We start from the raw sequence: 14,827 nt of genomic DNA on the forward strand, positions 1-14,827 counted from the left end.
CTGCAAAAGTTCCACTGTTCTGAAAAGCAGCAGCTTTAACTATCATGCTGAGTTTAATATTGTTCAGTTTTGTAGGGCTGACATTTACTTTGTGGTATAGGAACTTACTCTGTCACCACAAGAAGAACACAGTATGTACCACAAGGCCTGGCAACAAGAAAACATTGTGGTTAGGAGATTCTTTTTCTCCAGCCCAGAATCCTACTCTGAAACTCTTTGGTTTGGATACGGAAAATAGTTTATTTCTTCTTGATTTCATGTGTTCTGTGCCTTTTCCTCACTGAGAATCCAACCAATTTCTCTGTAGAATAATATTAAGAAAACCTGGAGAGGAAATAGCCTAATGGAAGATAAGAAGATGTAGCCAAGGTTCAAGTTATGCAGCCAAACAGCCTTGCATTAAAGTCAGTTACAAACTGCTTGACTAATGTGGATGGATGCTCAGCTGCTAACCCAAATGTCAAATACAGCTTGGAGAGAAACATCTATTTTTCTGCTGAACTTCAGTCACTGTTCCTTCAGTCATTTTGGGTGAGACTAAATTCGGAATGAGATTTATTCAAAGGCATTTCATGGACTAATGACAAAGGTGAAATCTTTACTGCCTACTTTTCCACGTCCGCCCTTTTTCTGAACAAGAAAAGATACGTGAGCTGGAAGGACAAGTAACTGTGTTCCAGCTTCTCAGAAGTGATTGCCTCATGCTCAGGATCATAACGATTTAGAAAGGCACATTAAGCTATATTATATTGTTTTAACATATATTAATTTTATATGACTTAATAACTTGCCGTTTGATGCTTTCTTGCCCTACAACAGAGTTCCTAGAAGGAAATTAAAGAGTGCTTACGTTGCAGTAATACAAATATTACAAGAGAATATGTAAGGGAAATAGTACTTCACAGTACTAGAACTAGAGAAGTTAACCTGTGGTTCCCAACCGTTCCAAGTGCCACTCCACGGTAGGGGAATGTGAGCCACCGGCTGCTGAATTTGGCAGTGTCACAGGGCTGCCAAGCAGCCTGCCCAGGCCTCCTCCGCACCAGCCCTCCCTGTGACTGGGAACCAGTGCCAGCTGCTCCCTGCTCCTGGTCTTCCCCTCTCCCTGGCTCCCAAAGCTACGCACTCAATGTCTTGTGGCTCCCAGCCATAGAGTGATTTTGGACCATTAGGATCAGGAAAGCTGGCTTGAGTTCGCAAGGAAAGATTTCTGCATTGATGCTCTATACTGAAAAATGAAATCACTGGGAACTGGCCCACTTCCCAGTTCTGAATTTCACCCACAAATGCACCCACTGTTAAATTGTAAGCTACCATTTTGCTCCCTACAAGCAAGGAGTATTTGTACAGTATGCCCAATGTATTTATTAGTGCTAATAAGCTCTACACAGTTGTAACAATCTACAGAAATAATAAATGGCATTAAAAGCAAACATTCAATCACTACATAAGCATTTAAAGTTAGATTATATGCCAAAAGGATGCATGGAAAAATGCATATTTTACTGAAGTCACACTTCAAGAATTATGGCTAGTAATGTTCATTTATTTCAATTAAAACTCTTGCCACTGATTTAAATGGAGCTTGAGAAGCATCAGGATAAAAAAAATCATTAGACTTCATTTTCAAACGATGAGAAGGGATGGTGTTGAGATCATAAAATATCAAGTAATGTAGATAGGAACACAAAGCAGAAACTCTCTGGGCCACACTAAATGGTTCTAACTGGATGTGGCTGTTTTTTTCACAGCCTCCAGGCACGTTGTTTGAACACACGCTCAGCGTAGTATCTCACATGACATTATTTTGGACTTCCAAATTTACAACTTGTGTACTTCTAATACTCTAATTTATTTAGCGCGAACCACCGCACTTTTAGCAACGCAGTCACAACTACATTTCCTTAGTGATTCAGTTTTTATTACACATGTTGCTAAAATAAAATGTTTTGGGCTGAAGAACAAGTTGTCTCCTTAGCATAGAAATGATGCCTATACAGTCAGCAGGAGATTGGAACATTATTTGTCACACCTTTTTTCACTATACGGGCTTGCTGTGCATTTGGCTATAAAATGTTATGGGAGGCAATACATAAATGTCTCTCTTTAAAGTCATTCATTCATTTATTTTGTGTAGTTAACCAAAACTCCTATCACTGAAGCACATTATTTGAGGTTGTTCAAAGGAAATTAGCATACCCATTTTCAAGTCTGTGAATCCTAGTTTTTTAACTATACTTTTATAGCATGCATATTGTAAACATAACGCCTGGAGCACGGCCACAGTAGTAGTAGTGGTTGGTGGTACTCATGTAAGTCAATGATATTTTTTCTTTTCTTTCCATTTTTTTAAGAGGTATTTCTAAGTAAGTGATTGTAAAATTTAAAGCCTTGCGACTGGAGGAGGATATTACAGAATCAAGAGTTGAATCTACAGTAAGATGTCAATAAGTCATTTAAAGTAAGCCTTAAATCCAACTAGGCACCTTAACGAGTCTGGCTTATGCTTTGTTTTCATTCTAGGTTGAACTTCACCTCTATCCTGAAAGGGCAGAATATGCACACATTGCAAAACCCCCAGAACAGAGTGTAAATGTGATTTAAGCGCCATACAGTGTTTTTATTGCCTATACCGAAGAAAAGTGTGCTTCAGGCTTAGACATTCCAGTAGAGCCACATTCACACAGTATGGTGCTGTTGGATGTCAGCTGCAGATGAAGTATGCTACAAAAATGGAAAGTATAAGGAAAGAGCCTGGCACAGAAACAACGTCAGTAAAGTCTGTTGTTTGCTGATATCCAGGAGGTCTGCGCCCTTCAGCTCCATTTAGCAGTAAAAGGAAATTATGATAATGAAGAGTGACTGATAGCTGAAGTGGATCAACCTTAACAAGTTATTGGACTGTGGTGTGCTCCTGCCTGCAAGATATCTCATGATTTGACAACATCCAGACCACATTATTGTTACGTAGTCAGCTGTGTTTTGCTGAGGTAAATCCATGGGCACTAATCTACATGCACACTTCAATCAGTCAGTCAAAGATTTTATGAGGTAACAAATGACCTTTGTTAATGGAAACAAGGTATGTTGTGCTGTATCTTGCTGTGCCAGATCTGAGTGTTCCAGACACATCCCATCGCTGTGAAGGGCCCAGCTTTTCACTGGTTCCTTATTGCACACGTTTTTCTCCAACAGATTTCCAAGTCCAACTAAACAGGCACAGACTAATATCCTACTTCTCATTATTGCTATGCAAAGGAACCCCTTTCCTAAGCAGGGGTATGAGTGGAATACTGAAAATGGAATACTGAGAATGGGACTGGAAATTTCCATGTTAGCCGGAAGTGGGATTCAGGCCTGAAATCCTGTATTTTGCAATAAACGTGGTTATCTCAAAATAGTCAATCAATAATAAACTTAAAAAGCTGACTTGGCCCCAAAAAACATTAGAGGGAGAGAGACTGTGGTTCATAAGAACATCTGAATAGAATAACTGTTAATTTATAACTGTTAAGTCATTCTATGATGAAGGTTCCAGTTCAATTGTGGTGACTGAAGATATTGTGCTTTTTCAAATTGCAAAGGAGCAAAGGCTGAAGCTAAGAAAATCAATTAGAGTTTGATGAAGCTTGTTAACAAGAGCCTTCTCACTGTGTTCCTTCTAAATTCTCACTGTTCTTACTCTTAAACAATGAAATTATTTTAGTGAAGCTGAACAATAATAACATCGAGTTTTAAGAGCTATAACAAGAATGCAGACTTGTATTCACATTCACGAGGTGACAGATATTGATCATACGAATACACAGAATTTTAAGCTCTTTCAGCAGCATATTACAAGTATAATTTCATATATTATCCCATATACAACACTGCAGGAAACCCAGCAGTGGAACTGCCTTCAAAATGAGAGCAGTCAAAGGCTTTGAAATACGTGCATTTCTGATGGTTTTATCTGACCAGGAAAACAGAACATAGCTTCTAAAATTACCTCTGGTTTACTACAGAAGCCCTGCATTTTTAAGAGATCCCCTTTGACTGCAATTTATTCACCATTAGGTCTTCCCATTATACTCCTTTGTACAGTACCAGAACGTACAACATAGGTATATTATTGTCAAACGCTTTTTAACAACCTGTCTTTTTTTTCCCTACTTGTCAGTGCAGAAGAATTACTTCCAAAGGTTACACAGAATTCAAAAGCACTTCTCCTTGCACTCCATACTATCCAGGTCACCTCCCAGAGGCCTGCTTAAATCCCGCTTATTTCTTACCAGTATAACGAGAAAGAGGAAGATACATTTTCAAGACTAAAATAAAAGAATCTTTTTCTAACACAACACGATGAAACAGAACAGAATACAAACACATGCAATTCCTTCTCAGGTCAGGTACAAGCCTTATCTTCTTTTGACAGTAGTAAACCAATTATTTTAACCTCAAAACTTTATGAATTGTGAGTTCTTTCCATTCACCTGACCTCAACACATCGGAACCATTCATGCTGCTGCTACCCAGCAACCCAGAGTGCAGGCAGGCATTCTAATTTTAGCTTCCAGAGTTACTAAACACTAAAAGCATTCTATAATAGTACCAAACGCACTTCTCACCGATTAGAGCTTTACTTGATAATATGTTGCACGTAGAGCTTCCTTTTCTGGACAGAGCACTGTGGCTACCTTCTGTGGCAATTGCCCACCCTGCTGTCTCTGCACAGCAAAGCGAGAGCAGGCTCCTGGCTGCCTAACTTAGCCCAACCACCCACAGTTACCATATGTTCCACATTGCAGGTTAATAAGAATGGTTTTTCACCTTCCCTCCCAGAAACAAATGTGGGCATGGCTTAGGGCCATAAGTTCTTGACTGAATACCAGACCAAAACAACACTAACATGACCACAAGGCCAAAACTTGACAAAGCATCCCGAGTACAAAGTACTACTCTATTTCATTTTAATTAGTGTCCTTTGCAATCAGACAAATGACAAAAAGCACACGGGACTGCCAAGATGAATCAAGGACATCTGGTAAGTAACATTTCAATATGAAACAGAGCAGGTATTTACTCTCAGATACTCTCGAGTTTTAAACAACTCAGAAATACACAATTAAGAAAAGGAGACTATCTTAAATGCTTTTAAAATCTTTTCTTGGGTAGGTTAATTGCTTTTTGTCATACAACATGAAGCTTATAGATACATCTCGTTGGTGCTGCTGGTGCTTCCTAGGAAATCCCTGTAACCAGACATTTTAGAATTAACACCATACTCCTTGAAGATCATTTAGATCACAGTTTCTTGGGAACTCCAAGTGTCTACTGAGTAACACCTAATAATGAACTTACAAGTGTTATTTCGGATACTCGCACTGAAACGCATTCTCCTGAGGGCTGTGACTCATAGATGACGCAGTACAAACCTAAAGGAAAAAGAAAGAAGGCAATGATGTCATTAGCTGCAGCCACGGGCTGCCTCTTCAGAAAGAGCTGCAATCATTTGTACCCCTCAGCTCGACCTGGCAAAGTAACGCTACACTGAAAATACGTAACTGGCAGAGTGACAAACACACTCTGAGATCCTTTGGGGAGAAGCCGTGCCATTTGCTGCCGCGTTAAGAGCTTTTGGCAGCGGAAAGCCAACTGTGACGATGGCAGTTTTAACTCTCGGGGCTTTTTACATGTTCACGAGATCGCAGTGCGATCAGTCGGTTCAATCACTGCGAACAGTCTACAGTCAGTTCGGCTCCGAAGTAACCGTGCCCAGCACGGAGCAGGGGGACCGCAGCACCGCCTGCCAGGCGGACAACAGCAGGTTCCTCACCCCAGTCCGTTCCTCACCCCAATCCGTTCACAGTTGGGAACAGTTTTGCAAGTGACCATTATTTTCAGGGCCGTTTTTCCTCTCGCACCGCGTCACGAGCGCTCTTTTTCCTCACAGAACTCGGCTCCGCTCGCACAGCCCTTTCTGGAAGGCGGCCCCGGAGGGCTCCGCTCCCCTCCCCCGCCCCGTCCCATCAGGGCCCGCGGTAGGCGACAGCGGCTGCGGAAACGATGAGCGTAGGGAAATCCTGAGGCGGGGATTAGGTAATAAAGGAACGCACTCTCATGTTTCCTCCGGGTTCCTGTGAGGAACCTACGCGTCTGGCTGCCTTCGCGTGACTCATCACATCGGCGCGGCCGCGCTCCGTCTGCTCGCCCCCGGCCCTCCCCTCCCTTCCCGCCTCCACCTCGGCCCCCTCAGCGCTCGGCCGCGTTCCCGCCTCCGAGACGCGCGCGCCTCCCCCCCCCCCCCCGCGGCGTGCGCGCCCCCGCAGGTCCGGCTCGGGAGCGCGCGCGCAGGCGGGCGGGCGGGAGGCGGCAGCCGGCGGCGGCGGGCAGGGAGCTCTCTGCGGGCGCAGTGCTGATCCGCCGGCGGGCGGCTCGGGAATGCGAAGCGATGGCCGCGGGCGGCTCGGGCAGTAACGGCGGAGGAGGCAGCGCGGAGGAGAAGAGCTACCGCCGCTTCCTCGAGCTGTTCTTGGGAGAGTTCCGCGGGCCCTTCGGGGCAGAGCCGGCGCCGGCTGCCCCCCCTCCCGCCGCCGACGCCGCCGACACCGCCGGCTCCGAGGAGGACCCCGGGGCTGAGGGAGAAGCGGCCGCCGCCGCCGAGGCGGAGGAAGGAGACGCCGCGGACCCTCGGCCGCCCACCCCGCCGCCGCCCCCCCCGCCGCTGCCCCCGCTGCCCCGGCCGCTGTCGGAGCACATCACGGAGGAGGAGGTGGAGGGCGAGTGCCTGGACCTCTGCCTGCAGCAGCTCTACAAGTAGTGAGTGTGGGGCGGGGAGAGGGCGGCGGGTCCGGCGCGTGAGGGGCTGAGGGAGCCGGGGGGGAATCCCAGCCGCTCGTGGGAAGGGCGCGAAGCTGAAGTGCCCGCGGGGCGCGGTGAGCTGAGCGGCAGCTGCGATCCACCGCCGCCCCCTGACCCGAACGCTCCGGGACGGAACGGACGGGAAAAGAGGGCCGAAGCGGAGGAGCGACCTGAGCGGGGCTGCTGACACTGAGGTGGACGTGGAAACGTTCCCCGTCTGAGGGTTTCCCAACAGGGAGACCTTCCCAAGAGCGACGGAAGGGGAGAAGCAGGGCTGGGCAGTGTCCCCCCGGCGAAGCTGTCCGCTGCCGCGGCGCGCTGCTCTGCCTCCGATCCGCAGCGTAACGAGGGAGCGGAGGGGATCCGATACCCAGCGCGAAAAGTCCGCGGGCGGAGAGCTGAGGATGAGTTGCGGTGCTTTGTGCTGCGCTGGGCAATGAGAGCAGCAGGAGCGGCTGTCAGAAGCGTTTCTTTGGGAGCTCTGTCTGGCTGATGCCACAGGCAGCGCAACGGGCAGCTGTATGAGCTGATAATTGTAACGGGAGGTGTTACTCGGTGACCAAAACCCAAACAAATAGGAGAAGGATCGCGTTTTACGACTGCTAGCTACGCTTCTGTTCGGTCCTGCCCTGCCGACGGGTCGCACAATGGGAGCTGAGCACAAAGCGCTCCGCTCGCACGGCGCTCGTCCCGGCGCAGCGGCGAAGTGTTTCTCGTGTAGCAGCAGGGGTGGGTGCGGGGTGCCGTGGGGAAGGAGGGCGCATCCCCACCGCCTGCTGAGAACGCTTTCTTTCTTTCTTCTGTGAAACCAGATCGGTTCCGATAAAGTTTTAGATAGAGAACCTATTGTTTTAAGATGCTGTTTAAGGTGCATCTATTTAATGATGTTGAATGTGACTCTGCGTGTCCCCATAGCCCAGGACAGGCAGACTCCGCTTCCCCAGGTTCTGAGGTCCCTCCCTGTTCATGCGTTGAATTACTGAGCAAAAGACCTTTTGAGGGGTTTCCTTATTTAGGGGCAGTTCTTGCCGGAGCTTTTGTGTTGTCGTTTTGTTTTTGTTTCCCCTCCAGCATTTGTGAGAGTCTTTTGATGGTTATTGAATGACTGATCTTCGTGGCTTTGTTTATGGTGAAACCAGAGCGGGCTGCCTTCTGCAGGCATCTGCCTCAAAATAAAAGAGAGCAGAGGATCGTTGTGGAAAAAGTTGTTTGCCAGAGGCTTGAATACTTTGTTCGTGTTTGGAAAACGCATTTGCAAATAGTAAATCGATGCGTTTTATCTGGTGCTTGGTAGGCATTGATTTGTATACAGCCATCTAAGATAACTGCAAAATAAACCAAATCTAATGCAGGGAGCTAAAGCGAGGTAAGTACGAGTCTGCAGAAGTGTTCTCCGGGTGAACCTTTGACTCTGCGCTCATCAGAGTAACTTAATGCTGTCGGAAGGCCCTCAGTGCTGACAGGAGGAGAATGACTTCCCCCTTTACAGCGAGGGGTTCCAATGGTCGGATGGCCACGGAGATGAGAAACTTCGTGCATGTGAGCAAAGCCTCTTGTGTCCAAATGGTTGTGGTTTTGTTGAAGTAAACAACAGAACAGAACCCAAGCAAACTACAAACAGTGCCCACGGAATTCGTGCAAAGGGAATGTTTTATTGGTGCGTTATTAGCAAGGCAGACTATATTGGGAAGGCAGGCTTTCTGTAGCTGTAACAATGTATTAATCAAATGGCTGCTGTGCATGGTGTGTATTATGAGCGCAAATCCTCCGTGACAAACCCAACAGCTGTTTTTCAGCTATTTTAAGTGCACTCCTTTGGTTCTTTTTTTAAGGCAAGTGAGACCGTTTCAGAAATGGAAGCATATTGTCAACCACGACAAACATGCAATAGTTGAGTGCTACTGTACAGATCAGTATGAGAGCAGTTCCTATCTGTGAGGTTGTCCTGCTGTTTTCCAAAGGACTCACAGCCCCCACTGAGATTTCCGCTTCCTGATTTCCTTCTAAAGACAGCATATGCTTGGAAAATTAGATTAATGTAATCTTTGTACTGTCTAAATGCCACAAAATGTGTACAAGCATGTGAGCTTTCTTGGTGATCCTTAGCAGCGTGGAAGTGATTAATAGGGAGGATGGGAGATGGAGGAAATGAGCAAGAAGGGAATAACTTTGAGGAGTTGCATTGGAACATTGGATGATAACTTGAAAGTGGGGTGGGTTTGCGTGTGTGATTGTCTCATGTAGAGTCTTGCTCCAGAGAAAGCTGTGTGTTTTACACCATTTCAGTGCAGCAGCCAATATATGAAGGACTTAATCCCACATCTGTTCAGTGAGCTCCCATGGCTTACTTGCACTGAGTCAGGAGTAGGCGTCATTACTGGCTTCTTTTAAAGGGAGAAGTTACTAACTTGAAGTCAAGTTGCTTGTTATGATCTTTTATATTCCTCTTCCTATGCTGCTTTATTAAGAGCAATGTATTGAAGAAGCAGGTTGTTCACAGGTCGTCTGAGGAACTGATCAACGAAGCTGTGGTTGCTGTGGCAGGACAGGGCCAGGCTGCATGGAGTCACACACCCTTACAAGCCCTGCCATTGGGAGGAACAAATTTATCTTGCTGCTACATATTTTCCTGTATGAATGACATTAAAATAAATTCCAGTGCTGTATTTTCCGGTCTGTCCCTCAACTCTTTTTTTTTCCTCCCTTTTTTTTTTTCTCTTTTTCCTCCCTAAGCTTTGCTGGGAATAGAATCTGTGCCATTTGCTGGATCAGGTTTACTTCCAGTAACAATGGTGGTACTTTGAGGCATTCATTCAGAACCATCTTTCTCAAACGGAGGGAGCAGACCTATTTCTGCTGCGTTCAAATCTGATAAAGATCACTCGATTAACAAAAGTTTAAAAGTCATCCTCATTGCTTAACTAAAGAGCTGGTCTTACTATTGAAAAATGAAGAGAGGTGGGCATTGCTCTCCTAGAGCTCTTGACAGAGTGCTGTGCAGCAATCCCAGGGTACCACAGATCCCAGGATGGGGATTAAAAGAAGTACAAGAGTTGTTGGGATTATTAACATCAATCTCTTTCTTTCAAGGAGCAGGTATATTTTTACTTAGGTTTGAGTAGCCTTGCCATAAAAGATCAAGCAAAGCAATGTAGGGTTGGAGTTATGTCAAATATGGACACTAAATCAGTGTCTTTTTTTCCCCTAAACAGTGTTAAGTTAACAAGGAAGAATGTCTCATGGTGTGTGTGAGCAGAAATCTCTCTGTAAAGTGCACTACTGAGCAGAAAGCAGAAGTTCTATCAGCTGCCTCCATCACTGCTGAGCAAAGGGACCGTTTCTTTCCCCAGAACAAAGCAGACGTGCATGTTTTTAATTTACTTTCTTAACTGCTGTTGTATGAAAGCTGGCATTGCTGTCAGTATCTGTGAGCTGCAATTCATGAGCTGTGCTAGAGTTTTTTGAACTTCACACTAAATAGGCTGTGATGTTCTACTCTTTTATTTGTCTTTCATCACCTCTTCTATTGATTGTGATCTAAAAGCCCTTATAGGAAATATAATTATGCTACCAGCTGCCTAATATTTGTCACACACACACACACACACACACACACACACACACACAAAGTAAATGCCATCCTTTTAGGATGGTATTTGTTTACTCTTCCTTTGTGTGGATTTACAATGGAAACCATGATAGTGCTGTTGGTCCACGTTCACAATGAACAACTGAAGTAACTATTGGTTGCACCTCTTGGGAGGTTTCATGCTGCTTTGTGAGGAGGTTTGACAAACCAGAACTACACCCACAGCCCTGCTGCAGTCCTGTCTGTACCTCAGCCTGCTCCTGTATGGCAGCAGGGCTGTGCAGGTCTGAGACAGGCTGCTGCCCTGCCACCATTAGGAACCAGTGTTGGGCAGCAGCAGCAAGCATGCAGCTCTACTGTTGAGGTGGGGGGCATGGCTGGGCTGTGTGCCTCACACCCATGGGGTCTTGGTCCTATAATTCCCCATGTAACTACTAAATTCTATCCATGTTCCAGATGATGGTGGTGTGTTAGAGTTCAGTGGTGGGCATGTTTCACACACCTTAAACTGGAAATGATCATACTCTGCAAGTAGCCATTTAGTGATAATCACATTCAGAATCCAATGATGGTCCCCACAGCAAGAGATTCCTGAAGTCGCTTCCAAGGCATCTTCAGTTCACGCTCCCACGCGTTTAGAGATACAGAATCGAATCAGATATTTTGATCTTCCTTCTAAAAGAAGTGCATCCGCTAAAATGAGCTATTTAAATTGCAGATTTACACTTTGTAATGGTTAACATATATGGTGACATTTCCAAACTTCTCACTGATTTATGAGTAAAAGGATGCAGAGTTTTTCAAGTGCAGTGGTGACTGCCTGGAAGCTGCTTTTAAATAGCACGCAGAAAACTCACTCTCAGTGAACCCATTATGGGACTGTATTCATACCACTGCTTTTACTTCTCTGAATGCTTCTAGTACAACAAACCAAAGGAAATTGATTTTATGAGGAACCAATTCACACCAAGGCTTTTTGGCCCAGATGCACACAGATCCTGCTGCTCCCAGTGATGCTGTTCACTTTTGCACATATATTAATTAAGCAATTAGTCCCGTGTTTACACATTCTTTTTGTTCAATCTTGTATGAGCAGTGTCAAAACTAGCTTGGCTAATCAAGAATTGATAATTTTTGAATGTGTATGATAACATTTATTTGTGATGTGGTACTTTCGTTCGGTAGGGTACTTGAAGACCTTTAACAGCTTGTGAAACGGCTTCTAACTGATGCTGGGATGTGGTGAGCAAGTAAGGCTTCATTCCATTGGAGTTTGTTTGGTGATTCGGCTCCACTGCACAAAGCTCCGTGTGCAGAATGTTTCTGTCCTTGAATTCCTCCCTGTGATTACCTTCACCCATAGCAGAGGATTTCTCCACCTATCCCTCAAGGAACCCATCCCCTTTTCTGTTGTGGCTCTTTGCACAGAAGACCCTTTAAAATTATTTTTCTTGATGTTGAAATTAAATTTCAGTTTGCTTTTTGTTGCGTTAATAGAACTTTCAGTGTCTTGACTGCTCTGTCACTGCAATGTGTTTGCATTCATTTTTGGTTGTCTTGCTAAATTGCCTACATGATCGCATTAAAAGCAAAAGCAACAGGGCATGTAGTACACATAATGAGAATTCCATTTATTCCTCTATTTGATGTCATTCTGAACTGATCTCTGGCTGTTCTGCATCATTCTTTTCTTCATGTGTTTTTTGTATTGTTTTCTCCTTGTAATATTCTCACTGATTAGCGAAGATAGGTGAAAAATGAGATGGGATGGAATTAATGCTTTAAAACATCTTTGTACCATGAAGCAAGGCTGCCTTATGCGGTGCATCCGTAATTACTTAATGCCAATGGTTACAAAAAGAAGAGTGCCCTGGACAATATGTGTCCATATGTGTCCATGATGTGTTGGGATCCTTTGACAGCACCAAACTACAAATGGCTGTTCCTGCACATCAGCACGTGGCTCCTCATCCTCCATTGAGCTGAAATCAGCTGCTAAGGAAATAGTTTAGATTTTGGTTGTTACATTTAGTGATTAGATGAAATGAATGCAGATTGTGGCCTTGTTTGACAGCAACATTTCTGCTGTGCCTTTGTACTTCATTAGGAAGAAACAACATCACCCACAACTAATAAGGCATTTTATAAAGAAGCAATCATCAGTCTCATGAATTAGAACTGGGAGGGAAATAGATGCCCCTGGGTACTTCAATAATTAATACAGAAGTTAAACGAGCTCGCTAGATTGCAGGATTACCTCGGTTTATGTTTATATTGGATGGAAAACAGCTCAGGGCAACCAATGATTGAGTAACTGAACCAATGTTTCAAGCTGCAGAACTGCTCAGCAGTTGTGAATTCTGCTGGGGAAGTCTGAGATGTGCTGCAGTGGAGCACGATTAAAAGTTAGCTGCTGAACTTTAGGCATGGGAAGACTGTGCTTGGATGCAGGAGAGTTTGGATTAGAAAACATTTGCACTTTCTTGCAGCAGTAATTACAATACAAGGAATATTAGATTAATTGGGTGAAATTGTGGGTAGCTTCTTGAGGTTCATTTTCCCAGAGGGTGATTTTGAAACTATTTTTGCTGATCTTTTACGGCCCTACAAGTTCTGCTAAATTGTATCTATTATTATTTGTTTTCATTTAGTTTCTTTTGCTCTTGTTTTGCACAAAGAATTTGAGACCTTTCTCTCATTTGAGAGTGTGGTTTTGTATGGGCTAAAAAAAGGAGCCGTGTATAAAAATAGGGCTTGGCATTTGGAATTCTTGGCGCTGTTTCTGGGGCTGTTCCTTTAACCTCAGGCTGTGACCTTACTGAGGTTCAGCAATCCGAGATGAACACGATGAGTTATTTCTCATTAGTGTTACCAAAACAATGCATTCTGTGCGTTATATTAATTAGCTTCCAGTGTGATTCTTTCACTCTCAGTCCTTGAAACTAGAGGGCCCAAACCCCCACACTGCAGCCAAGACTTCAGCAAGCAGTCATGCTTTGCTTTTCCTGTTTCTCAGGAGATAACAGATCAGGCAACTACGTTTTTTTTCCATGTGTACCAATGTTACACACAACAAATTTTGGTCCCTCAGCAATTGCTTGATTTCTTTTCTTTTCTTTTTTTTTTTTTTTTTTTTAAATCATATGATAGTTCTGCTAGGTCCCGCAGTAGGAATTATATTTTTAAACAAGTATTGGGCTTATTAGTTTATAATAGATCATGAAGATCGGGTGATGCATTCAGTTCTTTTCTGAAACCTGAGACCCTCTGAGAACAGTAGAAAAGTATCTGAAATCCCCACCTGCATTTAAAAAAAAATGTATTTCACATTAAATAAGAATCACAGAATCCTATAATGGCCTGGGTTGCAAAGGCCCCACAATGATCATCTGGCTCCAACCCCCTGCTGTGTGCAGGGTCACCAACCAGCAGCCCAGGCTGCCCAGAGCCACATCCAGCCTGGCCTTGAATGCCTGCAGGGATGGGGCATCCACAGCCTCCTTGGGCAACCTGTTCAGTGCGTCACCACCTTCTGGGTGAAAAACTTCCTCCTAATATCCAACCCAAACCTCTCCTATCTCAGTTTAAAACCATTCCTCCTTGTCCTGTCACTGTCCATCCTCATAAACAGGCATTCCCCTTCCTGTTTATACGCTCCCTTCAAGTACTGGAAGGCCACAAAGAGGTCTCCCTGGAGCCTTCTCTTCTCCAAGCTAAAAACAAGCCCAGTTCCTTCAACGTTTCCTCATAGGAGAGGTGTTCCAGCCTTCTGACCATCTTAGTGGCCCAATTAATCATGCACACTTACATATAAAGCATGATACGTGTTTTAAACTAAAGCTTTTCTTTCAAGTAGCATCACTCTGAAGCCATGTCATTGTGCTGGAGGCAAGTCTGGCTGAGCACAACTATTTACATAGAGAGATTCCCATCCCAACAATCTGATGCTGCCTCACGTCACTGCCATTTTCCTCTTGGAAGCTGTGTGTAAGTGTGTGCTGAGCCACACAAAGTCAGATGTCCAGTGTTTCTACAGACTGGGGGGGTCTCTGCTGTCCAGTGAATGTATCCATGTGTGTCTGTACTTTGTGCACACAGTGTGGGTGCATTGGGCTGTTCTGACTCCTGCTGTCTCTCTGCAATATGCTCCATGGGGAAGAAGGGAGGTATCTCTTATCGGATGAGTTTAATCTCACCTCTTCCTTACGCTCCCAAAAAGTTGAGTCAGATTTTACAAGGAAATAAATCGTTAACATTCAGATGTGAATTGTTACTAAAATTGCTCCTGACAGAAATGAGAGCTGGTGTAAATACTGCACTGAACTACCAAGATTAGTCCATATTTACTTGAAAAACCCATCTCTTACAATGTCTAAAAGAGACAGGTCTTAGATT

At 44.6% G+C, this 14,827-nt stretch overlaps 1 protein-coding gene across 2 annotated transcripts in view; it reads left to right on the forward strand.

The window, feature by feature from the left end:
* The first annotated feature begins 6,323 nt into the window (after window positions 1-6,323).
* Window positions 6,324-14,827, forward strand: part of PPM1E (protein phosphatase, Mg2+/Mn2+ dependent 1E) — a 58,870-nt gene continuing 50,366 nt past the window's right edge. For both annotated transcript variants that reach the window (XM_072353374.1, XM_072353375.1), the window contains exon 1: window positions 6,324-6,801. In XM_072353374.1, coding sequence (XP_072209475.1) covers window positions 6,434-6,801 — 368 coding nt within the window. In that variant the 5' untranslated portion in view covers window positions 6,324-6,433. The remainder of the gene's footprint in view (window positions 6,802-14,827) is intronic.

Source organism: Excalfactoria chinensis, chromosome 19 (assembly GCF_039878825.1).
Source record: "Excalfactoria chinensis isolate bCotChi1 chromosome 19, bCotChi1.hap2, whole genome shotgun sequence".
In the NCBI taxonomy this organism is placed as follows: Eukaryota; Metazoa; Chordata; class Aves; order Galliformes; family Phasianidae; genus Excalfactoria; species Excalfactoria chinensis.